At 38.8% G+C, this 16,581-nt stretch overlaps 1 protein-coding gene across 1 annotated transcript in view; it reads right to left on the bottom strand.

The window, feature by feature from the left end:
- Positions 1 to 974: 974 nt before the first annotated feature.
- Positions 975 to 16,581, bottom strand: part of MAN1B1 (mannosidase alpha class 1B member 1) — a 36,137-nt gene continuing 20,530 nt past the window's right edge. Inside the window, exons 10-13 of the mRNA XM_072633100.1 lie at positions 12,750 to 12,870; positions 6,916 to 7,113; positions 6,687 to 6,818; positions 975 to 3,962 (exon numbers count right to left, since the gene is read on the bottom strand). Of these exons, the coding sequence (XP_072489201.1) occupies positions 3,759 to 3,962; positions 6,687 to 6,818; positions 6,916 to 7,113; positions 12,750 to 12,870 (655 nt within the window). The 3' untranslated portion in view covers positions 975 to 3,758. The remainder of the gene's footprint in view (positions 3,963 to 6,686; positions 6,819 to 6,915; positions 7,114 to 12,749; positions 12,871 to 16,581) is intronic.

The following is a 16,581-nucleotide window of genomic DNA, read 5'->3' as shown; positions in this document are numbered from 1 at the left end:
ACATGTAATAAAGTCATTTCCCCAGGTGAGAAAAAGGTGTGTATGGCTGAGGTTGGCATGTCATCTTGTGCCATCCCTGAGACCATTCTATGGTTTAATCATGTTAAATAAGCTCTAAAATTTATTTCATTTATTGAGCCCTGCAGATGGGTGCAGCTATCTTTCTCGTTGGTTGATATCTTGAACCTAATTAGCTTATACAGTCAGATTAGAGCTCTCGGTAGATCATTTAGCAGCTATGTGGAGAATGGATTGGAGACCAATGAGGTGTTAAAGAAAAACACAGGTGATAAGAGGCCTGAAGGAGAGTACTGACTGGTGGGAGAGAAGGGGCTAGATGCAAAAGATATTGTAGAGACAGAATCAACAAGCCTAAGGTAACTGGATATGGAAAGGGACAAAGGGAAAAGTTAAGGAAGACTATGAGGTCACAAACCTGGAAGACTAGGAGGATGCTGGTGACCTCAACAGAAAATAAAGGAAGTTTGGAGAAGGGGCAGGATTAGGAGAGGATAAGAGATTTCATTTTAGAATTTCTTGGGTTTGATAAATCAAGCCTATATGTAACATTTAGGATGAGCTATCTGGTAGGCTGTTGAGAGCAGAGAATGATTAGGACTGGATCTATAGATTTGGGAGTCATCTGTGTAGAGATGACCAAATTGTCTGTCTTCGAAAACAGCCCTTTTCTACTGATTTTGCTTATTACCTATATGGGATGTGGTTTTTGACATATGGATATAGATACCTCCCCCAGGAGCCATCCCTACCTTTACTAAATTCACAAAGGATGTTCACAGAGAACATCTGCTTTCCAATATACCTAAGTACACATAAGTAAACACAGCCTCAAGCACATACCAAATGGCAAAGAACGTAACAAAGAGGGATACTAGTCAGGGAATTAGAGATCACTGGAATAGATTACCAGAAAAGGGTTGCTGAGGATTTCAATGAACACACTACACAATCTCTTAAAATAAGTTATAAGTTTAATAAAATGTATAATATAGAACTCCATTATTTGGTGATTCAGAACATGGAATAAAATTTTTCCCTTTCTCCACAGGCCCTAAGGTTTCTTTTGCACATTAATTTCTGTATGACAAAGTATAATAGATTACACTGGCCTGTGAGTAAGGTGCTCTGGGTCCTAGCCCAGGTCTTTTGATTTTAAGAAGTTCGATGCTTTTTACATTCTGTGGCTACAAATTTAGTTTTAGTAGTGTCCTCCCACTTTGAGGACACCAGGGCACATTCTCTCCCTTTGGTTGAAGATGAGGGTACTAGAGATCAGGATACCATCCAGTCATTTAGTTTTATAGCCAGAAGGGACCACAGAGATCACCTAGGTCAATTCCCTCTACTGAGAGCCAGAGACAATGTGCCTTGCTCGAGGTCAAATAGATACTGGCAGATCTGAGGCTAGAACCCATCTCAGATTCAATCAGATTTTCAGTGTTCTTTTTTCACCAAGCTGACTTCCACCTAAATAATGGTCCTCAGGGAAGAATTTTGGCTGGAAAAATTAGGATGGGCTCTGTTGATTGAAATAAGAATTAGGAGCTTATCTGTGGAACTCAGATACCATTAACTTTCTTAAGTTTCCATAAAAATAGCATCTTCCCAACTAATTTCCTTCCCAAAGTGAAACACTGAATGAAATGAAGGAATAGAGGTTCAATTCAGGCTCATTTTTGAGGAAGTCATCCAGGGAAAGGGTAATTTCAAATGAACCAAGAAAGATCATTATCAATTATGCCAGCACTGAGTATATATGCTCTCCTCTCCACACTCCCCCACAAGCTAACACAGAACACAAAAGAAAAACCAACTCAAGTTAGCATTTGTTCCAGGAAACAGTGGTAGTGATAGGACAGAGTTAGGGAAAAATCATGTAATTATGTAAAGAAAAGGAAAAGACACCACTCATTTAACCTCCCACATTCTAATAGCACTTGGCATCTTTTTTTCACAGTGTACAAAATCTCCCAATGTAGACATAAACCAGACAATGCAGCTTGACCAAAAATGGCTTCCATGGTCCAGCCTCCATACCTCATGGGAAAATTCACATCACTCCATGGGTCTCCCTATTTATGAATCCCCATCCATGTTTCTTTCTAAGTTTTTAAAAATAAGAGACCACATATTATCTAGTCATGGCAAGATGTCCCTAATTTCTAGCATCAAGGGCTTTATGACATGTTCAAATAAATCCTATTTACTGCAGAAATGACTTTACACATGATCTATCACAACTAAGGAATGATAAATAATGTTGTCAAAAATTACATGTGGTCCCATACAGTTGAGCAGTTTCATCCAACTAGGGAAGAAAGGTTATGGCCACTTAGCAACAATTAAATATCCGAGGCTCCAAGCTGTTTCCCAACTTGTAGAAACTTGCTGTTTGCACTTACTTATTACTTATTTGGGCAGATTGAGGGGCTGCTCTTTCCAAAGGAAAGACCTGGTAGGACTCTACTGACTGCTAGGAAATTAGAAGCCTCTTGGTTCACATAACACTGGCTACCATGACACTACATTCTAGGACACTGACTGTGATCTTTTCTCATTTCTATGTCAGCTACAATTCCTACTGAATCTATGCACATTTGGGGAAAAAACTGTTTCAACAAGCTCATTTGAGAATTCCAGGGTTAAATCATGTAATTCAACAAATCAACCCCCAAAAGAAATTGTCCTTTAGAGGAAACGTCCATTACCCCATCTCTACAAGTAGATTTATTAAAGGAAACAAACTAAGCAAACAGAAAACCCTTTCAATACAAATGAGTAAGACATTACAGGTTACAGGAATTTACACTGGCCTGAATTAAGCCTGGTGCACCCCAAAGGGGGAATATGGCAAAGGGAGAGAAGTAAGACAAGGCTGAGTTAGACTAACTACGCCCTCCTAGCTCAGCACCACAAAGCAGCCTTTCCAGTCAGAATACCTGAGTCTAACTGATGCAAATACAAATGTATGAGCAATTTTTGACTTTGTTTCACATTGAGTCTTACATGTTTAAAAAAAAAAAAAAGAAAGAAACAGCTATAAAATTATATACCACGGAGCCAAACCAGCAGCAATACCCATAATTAACTTTCTACAAGGAACCCCGTGTCCTCCACGGATACATTCACAGTGCTTTCTGAACAATGACACTAGAAATGCTTCTTAAGTCATTTCCCCTTTCAAATGACCACATGGTTTTGTATTGGTGGAGTGAGATCAGAGTGCCTGGAACCACTGCTAAGCACACTGCAATCATCTGATGAAGGGGGAATGACTTCTTGCTTATTCCATCTCTAAGTCAGGACTACAGCCTTATCCTAGAACTACAAGTTGCTGATTTATTCTCATTCTAGATGGATCTATGATCTGAAAACCTGAGGGGAAAGAAGCCTCTAAAGCCAGTGTGCACCACCCCCTGAATCAGGAAATCCTAAGGAAAATGGCATAAGGTGGCTCAGACCCTGGTGATCCTTCTGGACCAGGCCTCCCACCTCCCACTACTTCAGCCCTGAGTCGGATTTCATCTGGCTCCCAGCAGCTGGGTGCAGCACACACTTCATGGCTGGATTTCAAAGAATGGCTGATTTCTCCAAAGTGGAGAAAGGCTTTCCCACATTTGGTCCTCCAGGAAGGCCTGAAAATTGTGCTGTGTACAACCCCTGCTCACCTGAAAAAGGCCCCATGACCAGGAGAAGTTGTCCCCCCTCCACCAGAGTCTGTTTCTCCTGGCTTTCTGTTAAGCTGGGGCCCAGATGGGAAGAGGATGAGCCTCTGTATTAAACACATATTGGTCAAGGTTGATGAGGTCCATATCATCAGAAAAGAGCAGAAAAAAATACTTGAGGGTTTCTCCCAGAAAGAAGCTTTCCATCTTATCTCTTGGCTGTGGGTTGCTGGGATTCTGGACATTATCGATAGAAGAATAACCACCTGCAGGGACCTGCAAATAAGAGTCATGGGCGTTGTCACTTTAACCACAAAATCCATACTAGTGCTTGGTAAAACTAGTAAAACAAAAGTGGGCAAAAAACATCTGGAAGTTACTGCTATGTTAACAGGTTCATGTTTAAACTATGGAAACCTATGCAGGAGTTATCTCAAATATATGCAAATTAATCTGTCTAGTCTATGAATGGGAAATGGTCAGGGGATCAGAAACAGCTTCGGAGTATGAACTTGCAATCAACACAATACACCCTCCCTTTCTGAAGGAAAGCTAAAAAGTATTCATTCCATTCCATACCATAACACAACACACTTTACAGCAAACATTTTGCAGCGTTCTAGAAAGCTCACTAGGGAAGTAAACAGTGCCCTGAAGATGAGCCCAAAAGGTCAACATTTATTCAACTGTAGACCTTTAAAATGCCAATTCACCCAACAAAGCTATATGGAAAAAGAACTAGTTGCTTTCCTTTCACTCACCAATGTAATTCTTCTGTGAATTCATCTAAAGTTTCCTTTTTAAAAAGGACCAACTAATCAAGCAATCTCTTCCAAAAGAGCCTTCAAGGAGTATTTACCTCAAAGTATAGGCAATAATAAAACCTCTCCTGGCCCCAGGATGTCCTAGACCTCAGCAGAAAAATCCCACTACCATTGAGGGGAGAAGAGGATGGGAACGAGCATTTGCTAAGAACCTTACCATGTGCCAGGCCCTGTGCTAAGCACTTCACAAATGTGACTGATTTTATCCTCACAACAACCCAGGTCCCTGTGAGGGAAGGCTACTGAAGCAAGAAACATACCATTCCCAATTAAGTGGAGGACTTTGTGCCTGGGGTCCACAGCTAGTAAGTATGTGAGGCCCTCAGTTCACCCTGATTCAGGGTCTAACACTCTTTCTTTCGGAACCCCAAAGAACAGACCATATATCACAATGTTAGCTTAGGCTAACATGACAAACAAGAAGATAATAAATGTTGGTTGAGATGTGGGAGAGTTGGAACACTAATTCATTGTTGGTGGAGCTGTGAGTTGATCCAACCATTCTGGAGAGCAATCTGGAACTACGCCCAAAAGGCTATAAAAATGTACATACCATTTGACCCAGCAATATCACTTCTAGGACTCTATCTCAAACAGATCATAAAAATGGGAAAGGCTTCCACATTTACAAAAATATATATAGCAGCTCTCTTTGTGGTGGCCTAGAACTGGAAATCAAGGGGATGCCCATCAATTGGGGAATGACTGAACAAGTTGTGGTGTATGATATTGTGCTATATAACAAATGATGAACAAGAAGCCTTGAGAGGCCTGGAAGGACTTTTATGAACTGATGCTGAGTGAAAGGAGCAGAACCAGGAGAACTTTGTACACAGCAACAACCACAGTATGCAAGGAATTTTTCTGGTAGACTTAGTACTTCATTGCAATGCAAGGACTTAAAAAAATTCCCAATGGCTTTTGAGGCAAAATGTCCTCTACATTCCGAGAAGAACTATGGAACTTGATCACAGAATGAAGTAGACCATTTTCTTCTGTATTATGCTTTGTTGTTTTATGCTTTCTCCCATTCATTTTAATTCTTCTATGTAACATGACTAAGGTGAAAATATATTTAATAGGAATATATGCATGGCACTTACATAAGATTGTACACTCAGGGAGGGAGTAGGGAGAGAGGGCGATAAAAGTCTAAGATATATGGAAGTGACTGTAGAACACTGAAAACAAATAATTTAATAAAAAAAAGAAATAACAATGTTAGCCTTGTCATACTTCACATTAAAAAAACCAAATTCTACATGTTGCCTGACTCTTGAAAGAGAAGTGATAGACCTCAAGATGAAGAATGAGACATACACTTCTGGATATAGCTGATGGGAGAATTTGTTTTGCATATTTGCAAATGGAATGGAATGAGTACTTAGCTTTGCTTCAGAAAGGGAGGGTGTATTGTGTTGATTGCAAGTTCATACTCTGAAGCTATTTGTGATCCCCTGACCATTTCCCATTCATAGACTAGACAGAATAATTTGCATATATTTGAGATAACTCCTGCATAGGTTTCCACAGTTTAAACATGAACCTGTTAACATAGCAGTAACTTCTAGATGTTATGCATATTGTTACAAGGATTTTTTTTCTAAAGGGGGGGTGGGGAGAGAGGCAGGAGAAAAATGCTTGTTCATTTTTTTTTTTTAAGAAAAATCTCCACCAAACAAAAATAAAGGTCAAAATCTAAAGGGAGCCTTTTCTCCTCGACAATTGGAAATATGCCCTGAAGCAGAAAGGAGTAATTGGACAAATTGCATTCCTTCACATTAAAGAAAACAAAACAGATTTTCATAGAGTGAAAGTTTAGAAACAAGAAGTTAGAAATAAGCACTCCAGAGCAGATTACAGGTGCACAAGGTACACTCATCCTTCCTATGGAAATTGCCAGAAAGTAACTAACCAAGTTTCACTGCAGGTACAAATAATAAGAAAAGTAATTACACTTCTATAATTCTTTAAGATTCATTTAACATTTTATAAATTATTTACCCCCCAAACTTATTAAGGGGATGAATATGCCAAGGAAGGCTCAGAACTCTGGGCCTAAACCTTCCCCATTAAGAATCTAAGTTACATGGAAGTGATTGTAGAACACCGAAAACAAATAAAATTTAAAATAAATAAACAAACAATTTAGAACAGTTTGTAAATGTGGCCTCACCCTTGTGTATTTGTTGAAGTTCTGCAAGATCTCCCAGCCCCAGTCCTGGTATTTCTTGTCACCAGTAAACCGATATAGATAGAAGAGGCTCTCTATTGTCTCGGGTCGTAGAAGATTATGTCTATCTGAAGACTAGAGAGGATAACAGAGATTATTCAGAGAGAGTCAAAAGAAAACTAGGCTATTCCTTCCTTGGCCAAACGCTTCTAGGCTCAAACCACAATCTTACCTTAACCTCCACATCTTTATGGCCTTTCTGGGGATGAATATTGAAGTACACAATCTCAGGGCTCAGGCCAGTCTCTATCTGGTGATACATCTGGTAACAAGTTTCTATGAGAGCTTTGGCCAATTCCATATGATCAGCTGTTAATCCACTATGAGCTCCAAGAGCCAGGGTACCAGGCAAGAAACATACCAGGTGATCCTGAAAGTTAGAAGTATTTTAAAATCACTGAAACCCTCAACAATGTTCAAGTAGCCATTTTGAGTCCACTAGCACTGTTCATTACACAGTCACAGGCCCAAGTACTGGCTTAGATACTGAAAATTAGGATCTATTTCCAAACTAACATATAAATATATACATAGTTTCCTCCTGAATATGCACATTTTGGTCTATCTCTGGCAAATCTTGTGTTCCTCTTCTTGGCTAATATTATCACTTGCTCTTACTCTGCCTCCACAATCTAACAGGACCTAAAAAGGACCACCTTTTTAAAGAAAAATACTTAAAAGAGAATACAGAGGATACTTCTACTTGGGCCAGCATCTTGACATAAGTCTGAGAAAAGATCTCACTTCTGAAATGAAAAACAAGGAGGATGGAGAAAGCTGGAGAATTACAATCTCCTAAGTCAAGTCTTACTTTACATTACTACTTCAGTAAGTTTTGTGGATTACCTGGTGGGTTACAGCCACATTCAAACAGAAGTAACAAAACACTTTCCAAAGCCAAAAGAAAACAAAACTTGAATTGTCGAAGTCCCAAGTTAACAGTAGAGTTACACTTGTCAGTAGCTTCCTTTCTCTCCCAGTAGCCTACGTTGAAACCTCAGCATCATCTAGCAGTCCTCCTTATTACTCACTTACCAAATTTGGTTGCCAAGTCCCACCTCCACTTCTATCATATGTTTTACATTCGTATCATATCCATGCCATCATTACTCCTGGTTTTAATGGAGTTCCTATACCTACAAAATTACAATCAGTTTTTCTACTTCAGGCCTTTCCTCCCTCTAATTGATCCTATGTATATCTTCCAGACTAGTATTTCTTTTGTATAGACTTTATTATTTCATTCCACAGCTATGAAAAAAGGCCTTAGTAACTCCCTACTGCCCATCAAATAAAGTCCAACTTGTTAGCCTGCTTGTGAGGCCTTCCACAACCTGGCACTGTGTGGTAGAGTGGACAGAGTTCTGAATTTAGAACCAGAGGACCAGGGTTCAAATCTTACCTCTAGCACTTACTACCTGTGTAATGTTGAGCAAGTCATTTAAACCTCTTTGGGCCTCAGTTTCCTCATCTGTAAAATGCAAGGGAGGGACCAGATGATCTCTGAGGTTCATTCTACCTCTAAAACTATAACATTATGTGATCCTGCCTTTGCACACTTATTTCTCACTATTTCCCATCATGTACTCCACACTCTAGTCAAAACAGACTACTCACTGTTCAAACATTTGCCCATCACCTCTACGGTTGTTCAGGCTGTTCCCCACATTTGTTTCTGTTCGCTCGTTTCAATCGTGTCTGACTCTTCATGACCCATGTGGGTTTTTCTTGGCAAAGGTACTGGAGTGATTTGCCATTTCCTTCTCCACATAGAAAATATCACCCCTGGTCCATCTCCCACCAATCTCTGCCTATTTTTCAAAATTCGAACTTAATCCATATCAAATGTGAACATTTCCCTATACAGAAGTCATAAATAGTTTGCTTTTCTCTTTAAGCATAAAATAAATTCAATAACACATTACTTCTAAAGCTACCTGTTCTTCCTGTTGACCTTCATTTGGTTCTCTTCCACATTTTTAAAATGCCTCAATGACCCACAATTCTTGTCTGTCCCCCCATTTTAATAATCCCAACATTGTTGCTGGTTCTCTCTCCCTTTCCCCCATCCTTACCTTTCCTCTAATCAAAAGAAAAATAAAATAATTGTGTCAGCTATGCAAAGTCAAGCAAAATAAATCCCTTACACTGGTTGCATCTAAAAATATCTCATTCTGTACCTTCAGTTCATTCCTTCCGTCTGATGATATATTCATCCTTCAAGCCCCAGCTCAAACACTATCTCCTCCATGATTCTTTCCTTGTCCCACACTGATCATAATGTTGATCTCCTCAAAGTTCCTACACTATTTTATATCTGTTTTGTACATCTATCATATACTATTTTATAACTGTCATTTGGAGTACATGTTCTAGGTCTTCTACACTAAGAGCTATGTCCTATTCACCTTTATATCTTCCTTAGCCTACAGGATTATCCCAAAGGTGGAGAAAATGGAAATGTGCCCCAGGGTCAGAAATTTAATGATTTAAGAAACCCTGACAGATGACCCTGTACTCCCCTAAGGAAGGAGAAAAGGCAGGGAAGGCTGTTTCAGGAATAAGTAAGGTGAAGAGACAAAATAGCAGGAGTAGCCCCAGATATAGAAATAATGAAAAAGCATAGAAACCAGGGAAGACTTGTAAGTGAAGTGAGCAGAACCAGAAGATGTACAACAATAAGATTATAAAGGAAAAACAACTTCGAAAGACTTGAGAACTCTCACAGATGAGACCAATGACCAATCACAATTCCAGGGGACTGATGATGAGACATGTTACCAACCTCTCAATAGAGAAGTGACGGCCCTCAAGATGCAGAATAAGATATATATTTTCAGACAGAAAATGTGGGAACTTGTTTTCCTTGACTAAGCATATTTGTTACAAGGGCTGTTTTATCTCCTTCCCCCCTGCTCCAATAGGTGGGGTGAAGGAGCAGTTGAGGATTTAGATAGAGCAAAAAAAAAAGGAAAGGTCATGGAGTCTCTTTTTCTGTGAGAGATCTTTTTTTTAAATGTAGAGAAGAAAAGGAAGACAGAAAGAATCAGAGAAGCAGAACAGTTTTGAAAGCTATAGGTTGAATTTATTATATATTTAAAAAGAAAAGCAAGCTATACAAAACAGGTTTGCAAGTTTCATGTACAATTAACCTTCATTCTTCTGCAATATGTATGGAATGTTCATTTTTCTTGGTGGTTGTAAAATTCGGAAAATAAACAAATTTTGTAAAAAATAAAAAGCATCAAATACTTACTATATGCCAAGTACTGTATTAAGTGCTAGGGATACAAATACAAAAGGTGAGACAACTTCACCCTCAAGGAACTTGCAATTCTACTAGAGGAAGACAACACACAAAAGAAGTGAATTTTGGTTTCATGAAGCCATACAAGGTAAAGGGCAAGGCAGATGGGAAGAGAGATGTGAAGGAAGGGGACAAGGGAAGAATGAGAAGACAGAAGACAGATGGCTGAGGTAGACAGCTAGTTGGAAGGGAAGCACAAGCAGCTAGATATAAAATTCAATGAATGTGTACTCACACAAACAAAAAAAAGTTACTCAGCCCTAGGATGGGCATTCCAAAGCTGAATAGATTAATCATTCTTCCTCTGAGCAGGGAGAGAGGGCAGAAGCCTCTAAGTGGCCTGGGGAGTTAGGGAAGGAGGCCTGATTCTGGTTCAGCATACCTGTAAGGGCAGTTTTTCAGGAGTCAAGCAAAAACAACTTGACTGAGCTCTGAAACTAACTCTGGGCCTGTTTCCTTCTCTATAAAATAAAGGAATTGGACAATGACCCTTCCAATTGCAACAGTCTTATGAGTCTAGGAGATTTGGGCTATCTCCATCTCAGCTCAGCCTCAATTTCAATAAGAAATGAATAAGCCTCCTTTAAAAAATCACTTCCTCTCTCTGAAGCTTCAGCTTCATCCTCTGTAAAAATGAAGAAACCGGACCAGTGATTTCCAAGGTCTCTTCTAGCTCTAAACGGATACCAAGAGGTGGCTTTCAAGCCTTCCTTCAGCCTCCTTCCTCAAAACATTTCTATCAGTTTGGCATGAGGATTACCACTCTGATGGCCTCACCTGCTAGAAATTGAGAGGGGAGGAGGGAGGAAGAGAGGGAGCAGGCCTTTTTGGACAATACATGTGAAAATAACTGATGTCAGCATCTGACTGTCGAGAATAATTAGTAAAACAGAAAGCTATTCAATGGCTGTTTCTCCTTTATAGTGGGAGTGGTGAGGCCACCTCCCTCCTCTATGTTGGCCTTATAGTTTCCAGGAGTCTATCACCAGAAGTGCTTTTCATCCTTGGAATAGTTCGGGGTCCTGGCCCCAGGTGCAAAAGTTCCTAGTTAGGTCCCTGAATACATGTTGCACACAGCAGGCACTTAATAACAGTTGAACTGCTGAGATTTTTTTTTTCAACCTTAGGTACCCATGAGAAACAGAAATAAGAGGTTTTTTTTGTTTGTTTGTTTTTTTAAGATAACCAAGCTGCATTATCTATTCAGGGACATCCCACGTGTATTATTCATTCAGGAATGGGGAATGCCCCACTTTCTCAGTCAATTCTGTTTCTGATCAGCACTTAACTTTTCTTTTACAACTCAGTTCCCTCATCTATAAAAAGGGTTGGTCTAGATAACCACTAAGGTTCAATCCAGATCTAACTCTATGATCCTATGATTCCAAAATCAAGCAGAAATCTGTCTCTTTGCAGTCTCCACCACTGTTTTTGGTTCTGCCCTCAAACTGAGCAGGGTAAGTTTGCCCTCTTCTGTATGATGGTGCTTGAGATACTCAAACTATAACCCCTTCCCTCATACCTCTTATTAAGGGCAAACACCTCCAATTCCTTCAACCCATTGTTGTACTATACTGCATGGCCTCCAGGCCCTACCAGCCTTGTAGCTCTCTTTTTAGGCATGCTCCAGTTTGTTCATTTTGAAACATAATAGTGAAAATCAAATACAACACTCCAAATGACCAAAGAAAAACTAACAGGTTTCATTCTGGATATTATGCTTCTATCACTGTAACTCAGATACATTCGCAGGTTTGTTTTGAACAGTAGATTTTTTGGTGTCACAGTCAATGATCTATTTTTGGAGATGAATGGCAGACAGTGGAATCAAAAATCACAACTTTCCTGTCAACGTTACTTTGGGCTTAACCCTTTGAGATACAATAGGGAAGACCCCATTGACAACTCTGGCTAATTTAACCCACAATTCCAAATCAAGGTTGAAGGTTATATCCAAACCTGGCCAAGAAGAAGAGAATTATCTGTAAAAGTCATAATATTAGCATACTAAGTTAGAGTTACTTTCTAACATAAGCAACTTAAATTCTACCAAAGCCTCTATCCTTTCATAATGGGATACAATAACTTAAAGAAAAAAATCGTAAATAACTTTAACAGGAAAAACCTTAAAGCAACAGTACAAAGAGCCTTGGACTCCCAATTAATTCCTTGCTAAGAAGCCCAATCTGATATATCATAACATTAGGTAAATGCCAGTCACTCTTTACTCAAAGATAGAGGATCAACTAACTCTGAAGTTGTTCTGCTGGCAACAGGTCAGTGGGAGTCTATAGATCTTTATTTGGCAGAAGTGGAAAAACCTTAGTTCTAAAAGAGAGAAATGTCTTGTGATCTACCTACAGCCAAGTTGCTTGGTACAGAAGATAATGACTCCGATGATCTATTTCTTACAATGACAACAAATCCTATCCAAATGACTAATACTATAGCACTAGAACTTTGTGAAATTGTATGCAACATCTACCTAAAGATCTGTCTTGATTGCCATCAGGATCTTTTCTCCCTCCTGATTTTGGTGGGTCAGTCAGGCATTTTCACATTCTTTTCTTGATAGCTAAGAACCCAACTTGAGCATTTTATCTTATATCATCTTACTTGTTTAACTGGCCTCAATGAAGTTCCCTACTCTTGGAAAAGGTCACCACATCCATAAAGCAACAAAGGGTACAGAGACTCACCATCTTGGCCCTGAAGCGGCCATGAGCAAGTTCACCCACAAAAGTCAGCTTGCTGGGCTCAGATTTCCGAAGTAGGTGTCTTTTGACCCCTTCTATGGCATTAATATACTCTTCCAGCAATCTGTTAATTAAAACAATTTCCCAATTTTATACACACACATATCTATATCCCTATGATTCACGTCTGAGCTTCAATTGAGGACAAGGATTAGGGGGGTGGGGTGGGGTAGAAAATAAGACCTGTGATTATCCTTGTACAGGACACCTGCTCCTAAGGAATGTCCAACTACCACCTGCTCTGCAATCTCTAGTCATATCAAGCTACCTTGGACATTAAGAAGTTAAGCAACTTGCCCAGGGTCACAAAGCCAGTATGTGTCAGAGGCCAGTCTTCTATTCACAACGCTGCACTGCCTTTTCAAGGACACAAATATATCTGGTCTTCCCTATAAATGTTTTTCCAGCATGTAGGAATGCAGAGCTTTTGAAGGAGAAGACTGATTGAGAAGGACTGGTGGATGATTTACCTGCACTTACACACAAACGCAGCTGATATTAAAAAGCCCTGAGAAACCTGGGATCCAACTCCATCTCAAGCTGGCTACTGTATAATCATGGATATATTATTTCACTAATCTAAACCTGAAGCAATTCTCTCAACACTGTAAGTTGTGATCAACATTGGGAATGGGAGTTTCCAAACCAAGAAATCACAAGTACTAATAAACAGATTTCTATAGTGCTTTACCAAGTGCATTTTCCACCAGAGTCCTATATGTATCACTTCTATTTTATGGATGAGGAAACTGAGGCCCAGGGAGGAAGTTATTTGCCCAAGGTTATATGACCAGTAAGTTAAGAGCTAGAATCCGGACTTCCAATTATTCTAATACCAAGTCCAGTGTTTTTATTTGTAACAACAAGATTTCAAATTGGCTTTTGACAAACTACTTTTTGTTTTGTCCAGAAAGATACGTTTTATCTTCTTTCTTAGCTTAAAAGATTATATAAAATCCTATAGTTCTCTAAGTAAAGTCAAACTCACTTGAGGCTTAGCTTACAGACCTTATAGCAATTAAAATCTCTCCCACAATATCTTAAAATATTTCTTAATACTACAAAGGTAAAGATATTCTAGAAACCCCAAGTGGAACAGAGATAGCAACATAAAGTTTGATTTAAACTTCAAAGAAAAAAAACAGTAGGGAGGGTCAACAAAGTTTTTATGGCAAAGGTGATCTAGATCTCACTTTTCCCAAGAGCTAAAATGTTTACTTTTTTAAAAAAATCAACATTCAATATAAGCTTGTCTTTCTTTTTTTAAGACAGGAAAAAATATTTTTTTAATTACATGTAAAAACAATTTTTAACAATTGTTTTAAACTACCTTGAGTTTCAAATTCTCTGTCACCCTCACTCCCATGCTCCCCTCATTAAGATAAAGGTTATACATGTGCAATCATGCAAAACACATTTCCACATTAAGTCATGATGTAAAAGAAAAGATAAAAAAAAATGAGACAAATAAATATGCTTCAATCTACATTTATATTCCATCAGTTTTTTCTCTGAAGGTGGATAGCATTTTTCCTCCTAAGTCCAATTGTCTTGGATTGCTGAGAATAGCTAAGTCATTCACAGTTGATCGCTGTACAATACTGCTGTTACTGTGTATAATGTTCTCCTGGTTCTGCTGACTTCACCCAGCATCAGTTCATGTAAGAGCATCCTGCTCATCATTTCTAACAGCGCAATAGTATTCCATCACAATCATGTCACAACTTGTTTGTCTATTCCCCAACTGATGGGCATCCTCAATTTCCAATTCTTTGCCATCACTAAAAGAGCTGCTGTAAATACTTTTGTACATATGGGTCCTTTTCCTTTTTTGTTTTTTTCTTTGGGATACGGACCTAGTAGTAGTATTGCTGGATCAAAGGATATATACCAGTTTTACAGTCCTCTGGGCACAGTTCCAAATTGCTCTCCAGAATGGTGGGATCAGTTCACAACTCTCCACCAACAGTGCATCAGTGTCCCAGTTTTCCCACATCTCCTCCAACGTTTGTTGTTTTTCTTTTCTATCATATTATAAACTTTTCTTCTTAAGAGTCTGAAGCATCCCAATATTAAGACTATTGGTGTTTCAATGACCAACCACAATTCCTGAGGACTCAAGGTAAAAAATGCTGTTCACCACCTCATACAGTCATGATGGACTCAAGACTCCAAATCATATTGAGATAAAAAAAAAAAATTTGGATGTGGTCAATGTAGGAAACTGTTTCATTTGGCTACACATATTTATAACAAGGTTGGGGCATGAGGTTGTTGGTTATTTCTTTTCTCAATGGGGGGGAAGGGGAGGTGAAAGGGAGAGAATGCATATATAAAACTTAATTTTAAATAATGATGGGTGGTCTTTGACCCAGCAATATCACTACTAGGATTGCATCCCCAAGAGATCATAAAAATGGGAAAGGGTCCCACATGTACAAAAATACTTACAGCAGCTTTCTTTGTGGTGGCCAAGAACTGGAAATCGAGGGGATGCCTATCAATTAGGAAATGGCTGAACAAGTTGTGGTATATGAATGTAATGGAATACTATTGTGCTCTAAGAAATGATGAACAGGAAGACTTCAGAGAGGCCTGGAAGGTCTTATATGAACTGATGCTGACTGAAAGGAGAAGAACCAAGAGTACTTTGTACACAGCAACAACCAAAGTGAGGAATCTTTCTGGCAGACTTAGTACTTTATTGCAATGCAAGCACTTAAATAATTCCAAATGGTCTCTTAAGGCAAAATGCCTTCCACATCCAGGGAAAGAACTATGGAACTGAATCGCAGAATGAAGCAGATCATTTTCTTTTGAATTATTTTTTGTTTTATGGTTTCTCCCATTCATTTTAATTCTTCTACGCAACATGACTAAAGTGAAAATGTATTTAATGGGAATGTATGTGTAGAACCTATATAAAACTCTATGCTATCTCATGGAGGGAGTGGGGAGGTAGGGGAGGAGGGGAGAAAAAGGGGAAAAATCTAAAATATATGGAAGTGATTGTAGAACACTAAAAACAAATAAAAAAATAATTTAAAAAAATAATGATGGGTGGAGAAATAACTTAACAACTAATTTGTGTGTGTGTGTGGAATTTTCAACACCTGCCATCTATAAATGAAACAGCACAGCAGAATAGATGCCTGGCTTTTGAAGTCGGAAAGCCTTCACTTCAAATACTACCTTCTCACTATACGACCGTGGTTAAATAACTTCAGTTCTTAGTGTCCTAGACAACTCTCTAAGACTAAGTTACAATGAAGCTGTTAATACAAATTAGTGGAAGTAGTTTTCTACATGAGTTATTTCCCCTAAATCGGTGACATAACAAATCTGGACCCATCTACAACTGCCTACAGGACATCTCTATCTGGATATCCTATTATTATTTCAAATTCAACATTTCCAAAACCAAGCTTATTATCTCTTTAAAACAAACAAAAAATCCCTGGGTTCTACTCTAATATCATTAATTCCTGTCAGTCTCACGTGTTTAAAAGCTTTGTGTTACTGGTGTTATTACAAAAGTAGAACCAAAAGAATTTGGTAAATGACTGGATATGAAAGGAGAAAGAATTAATCAGTTACTAAGTTCTATCAATTCTACTTACACAACATCTCTTTGATCCATTCCCATCTGTCTTATTCCCATTACCACTACCTTCCTAAGGCCCTTTTTACCACTTAGCTGGAGAACAGCCTCCTTCTAGGTCTTCCCATCTCAACTCTGTCTCTGCTCACTGATCCCTTTACAATGCTGCCAACT

This window comes from Notamacropus eugenii, chromosome 1 (genome assembly GCF_028372415.1).
Source record: "Notamacropus eugenii isolate mMacEug1 chromosome 1, mMacEug1.pri_v2, whole genome shotgun sequence".
NCBI lineage: Eukaryota > Metazoa > Chordata > Mammalia > Diprotodontia > Macropodidae > Notamacropus > Notamacropus eugenii.
Note: the sequence above shows the minus strand (reverse complement) of the source record. Positions and strands in the feature narration are given on the sequence as shown.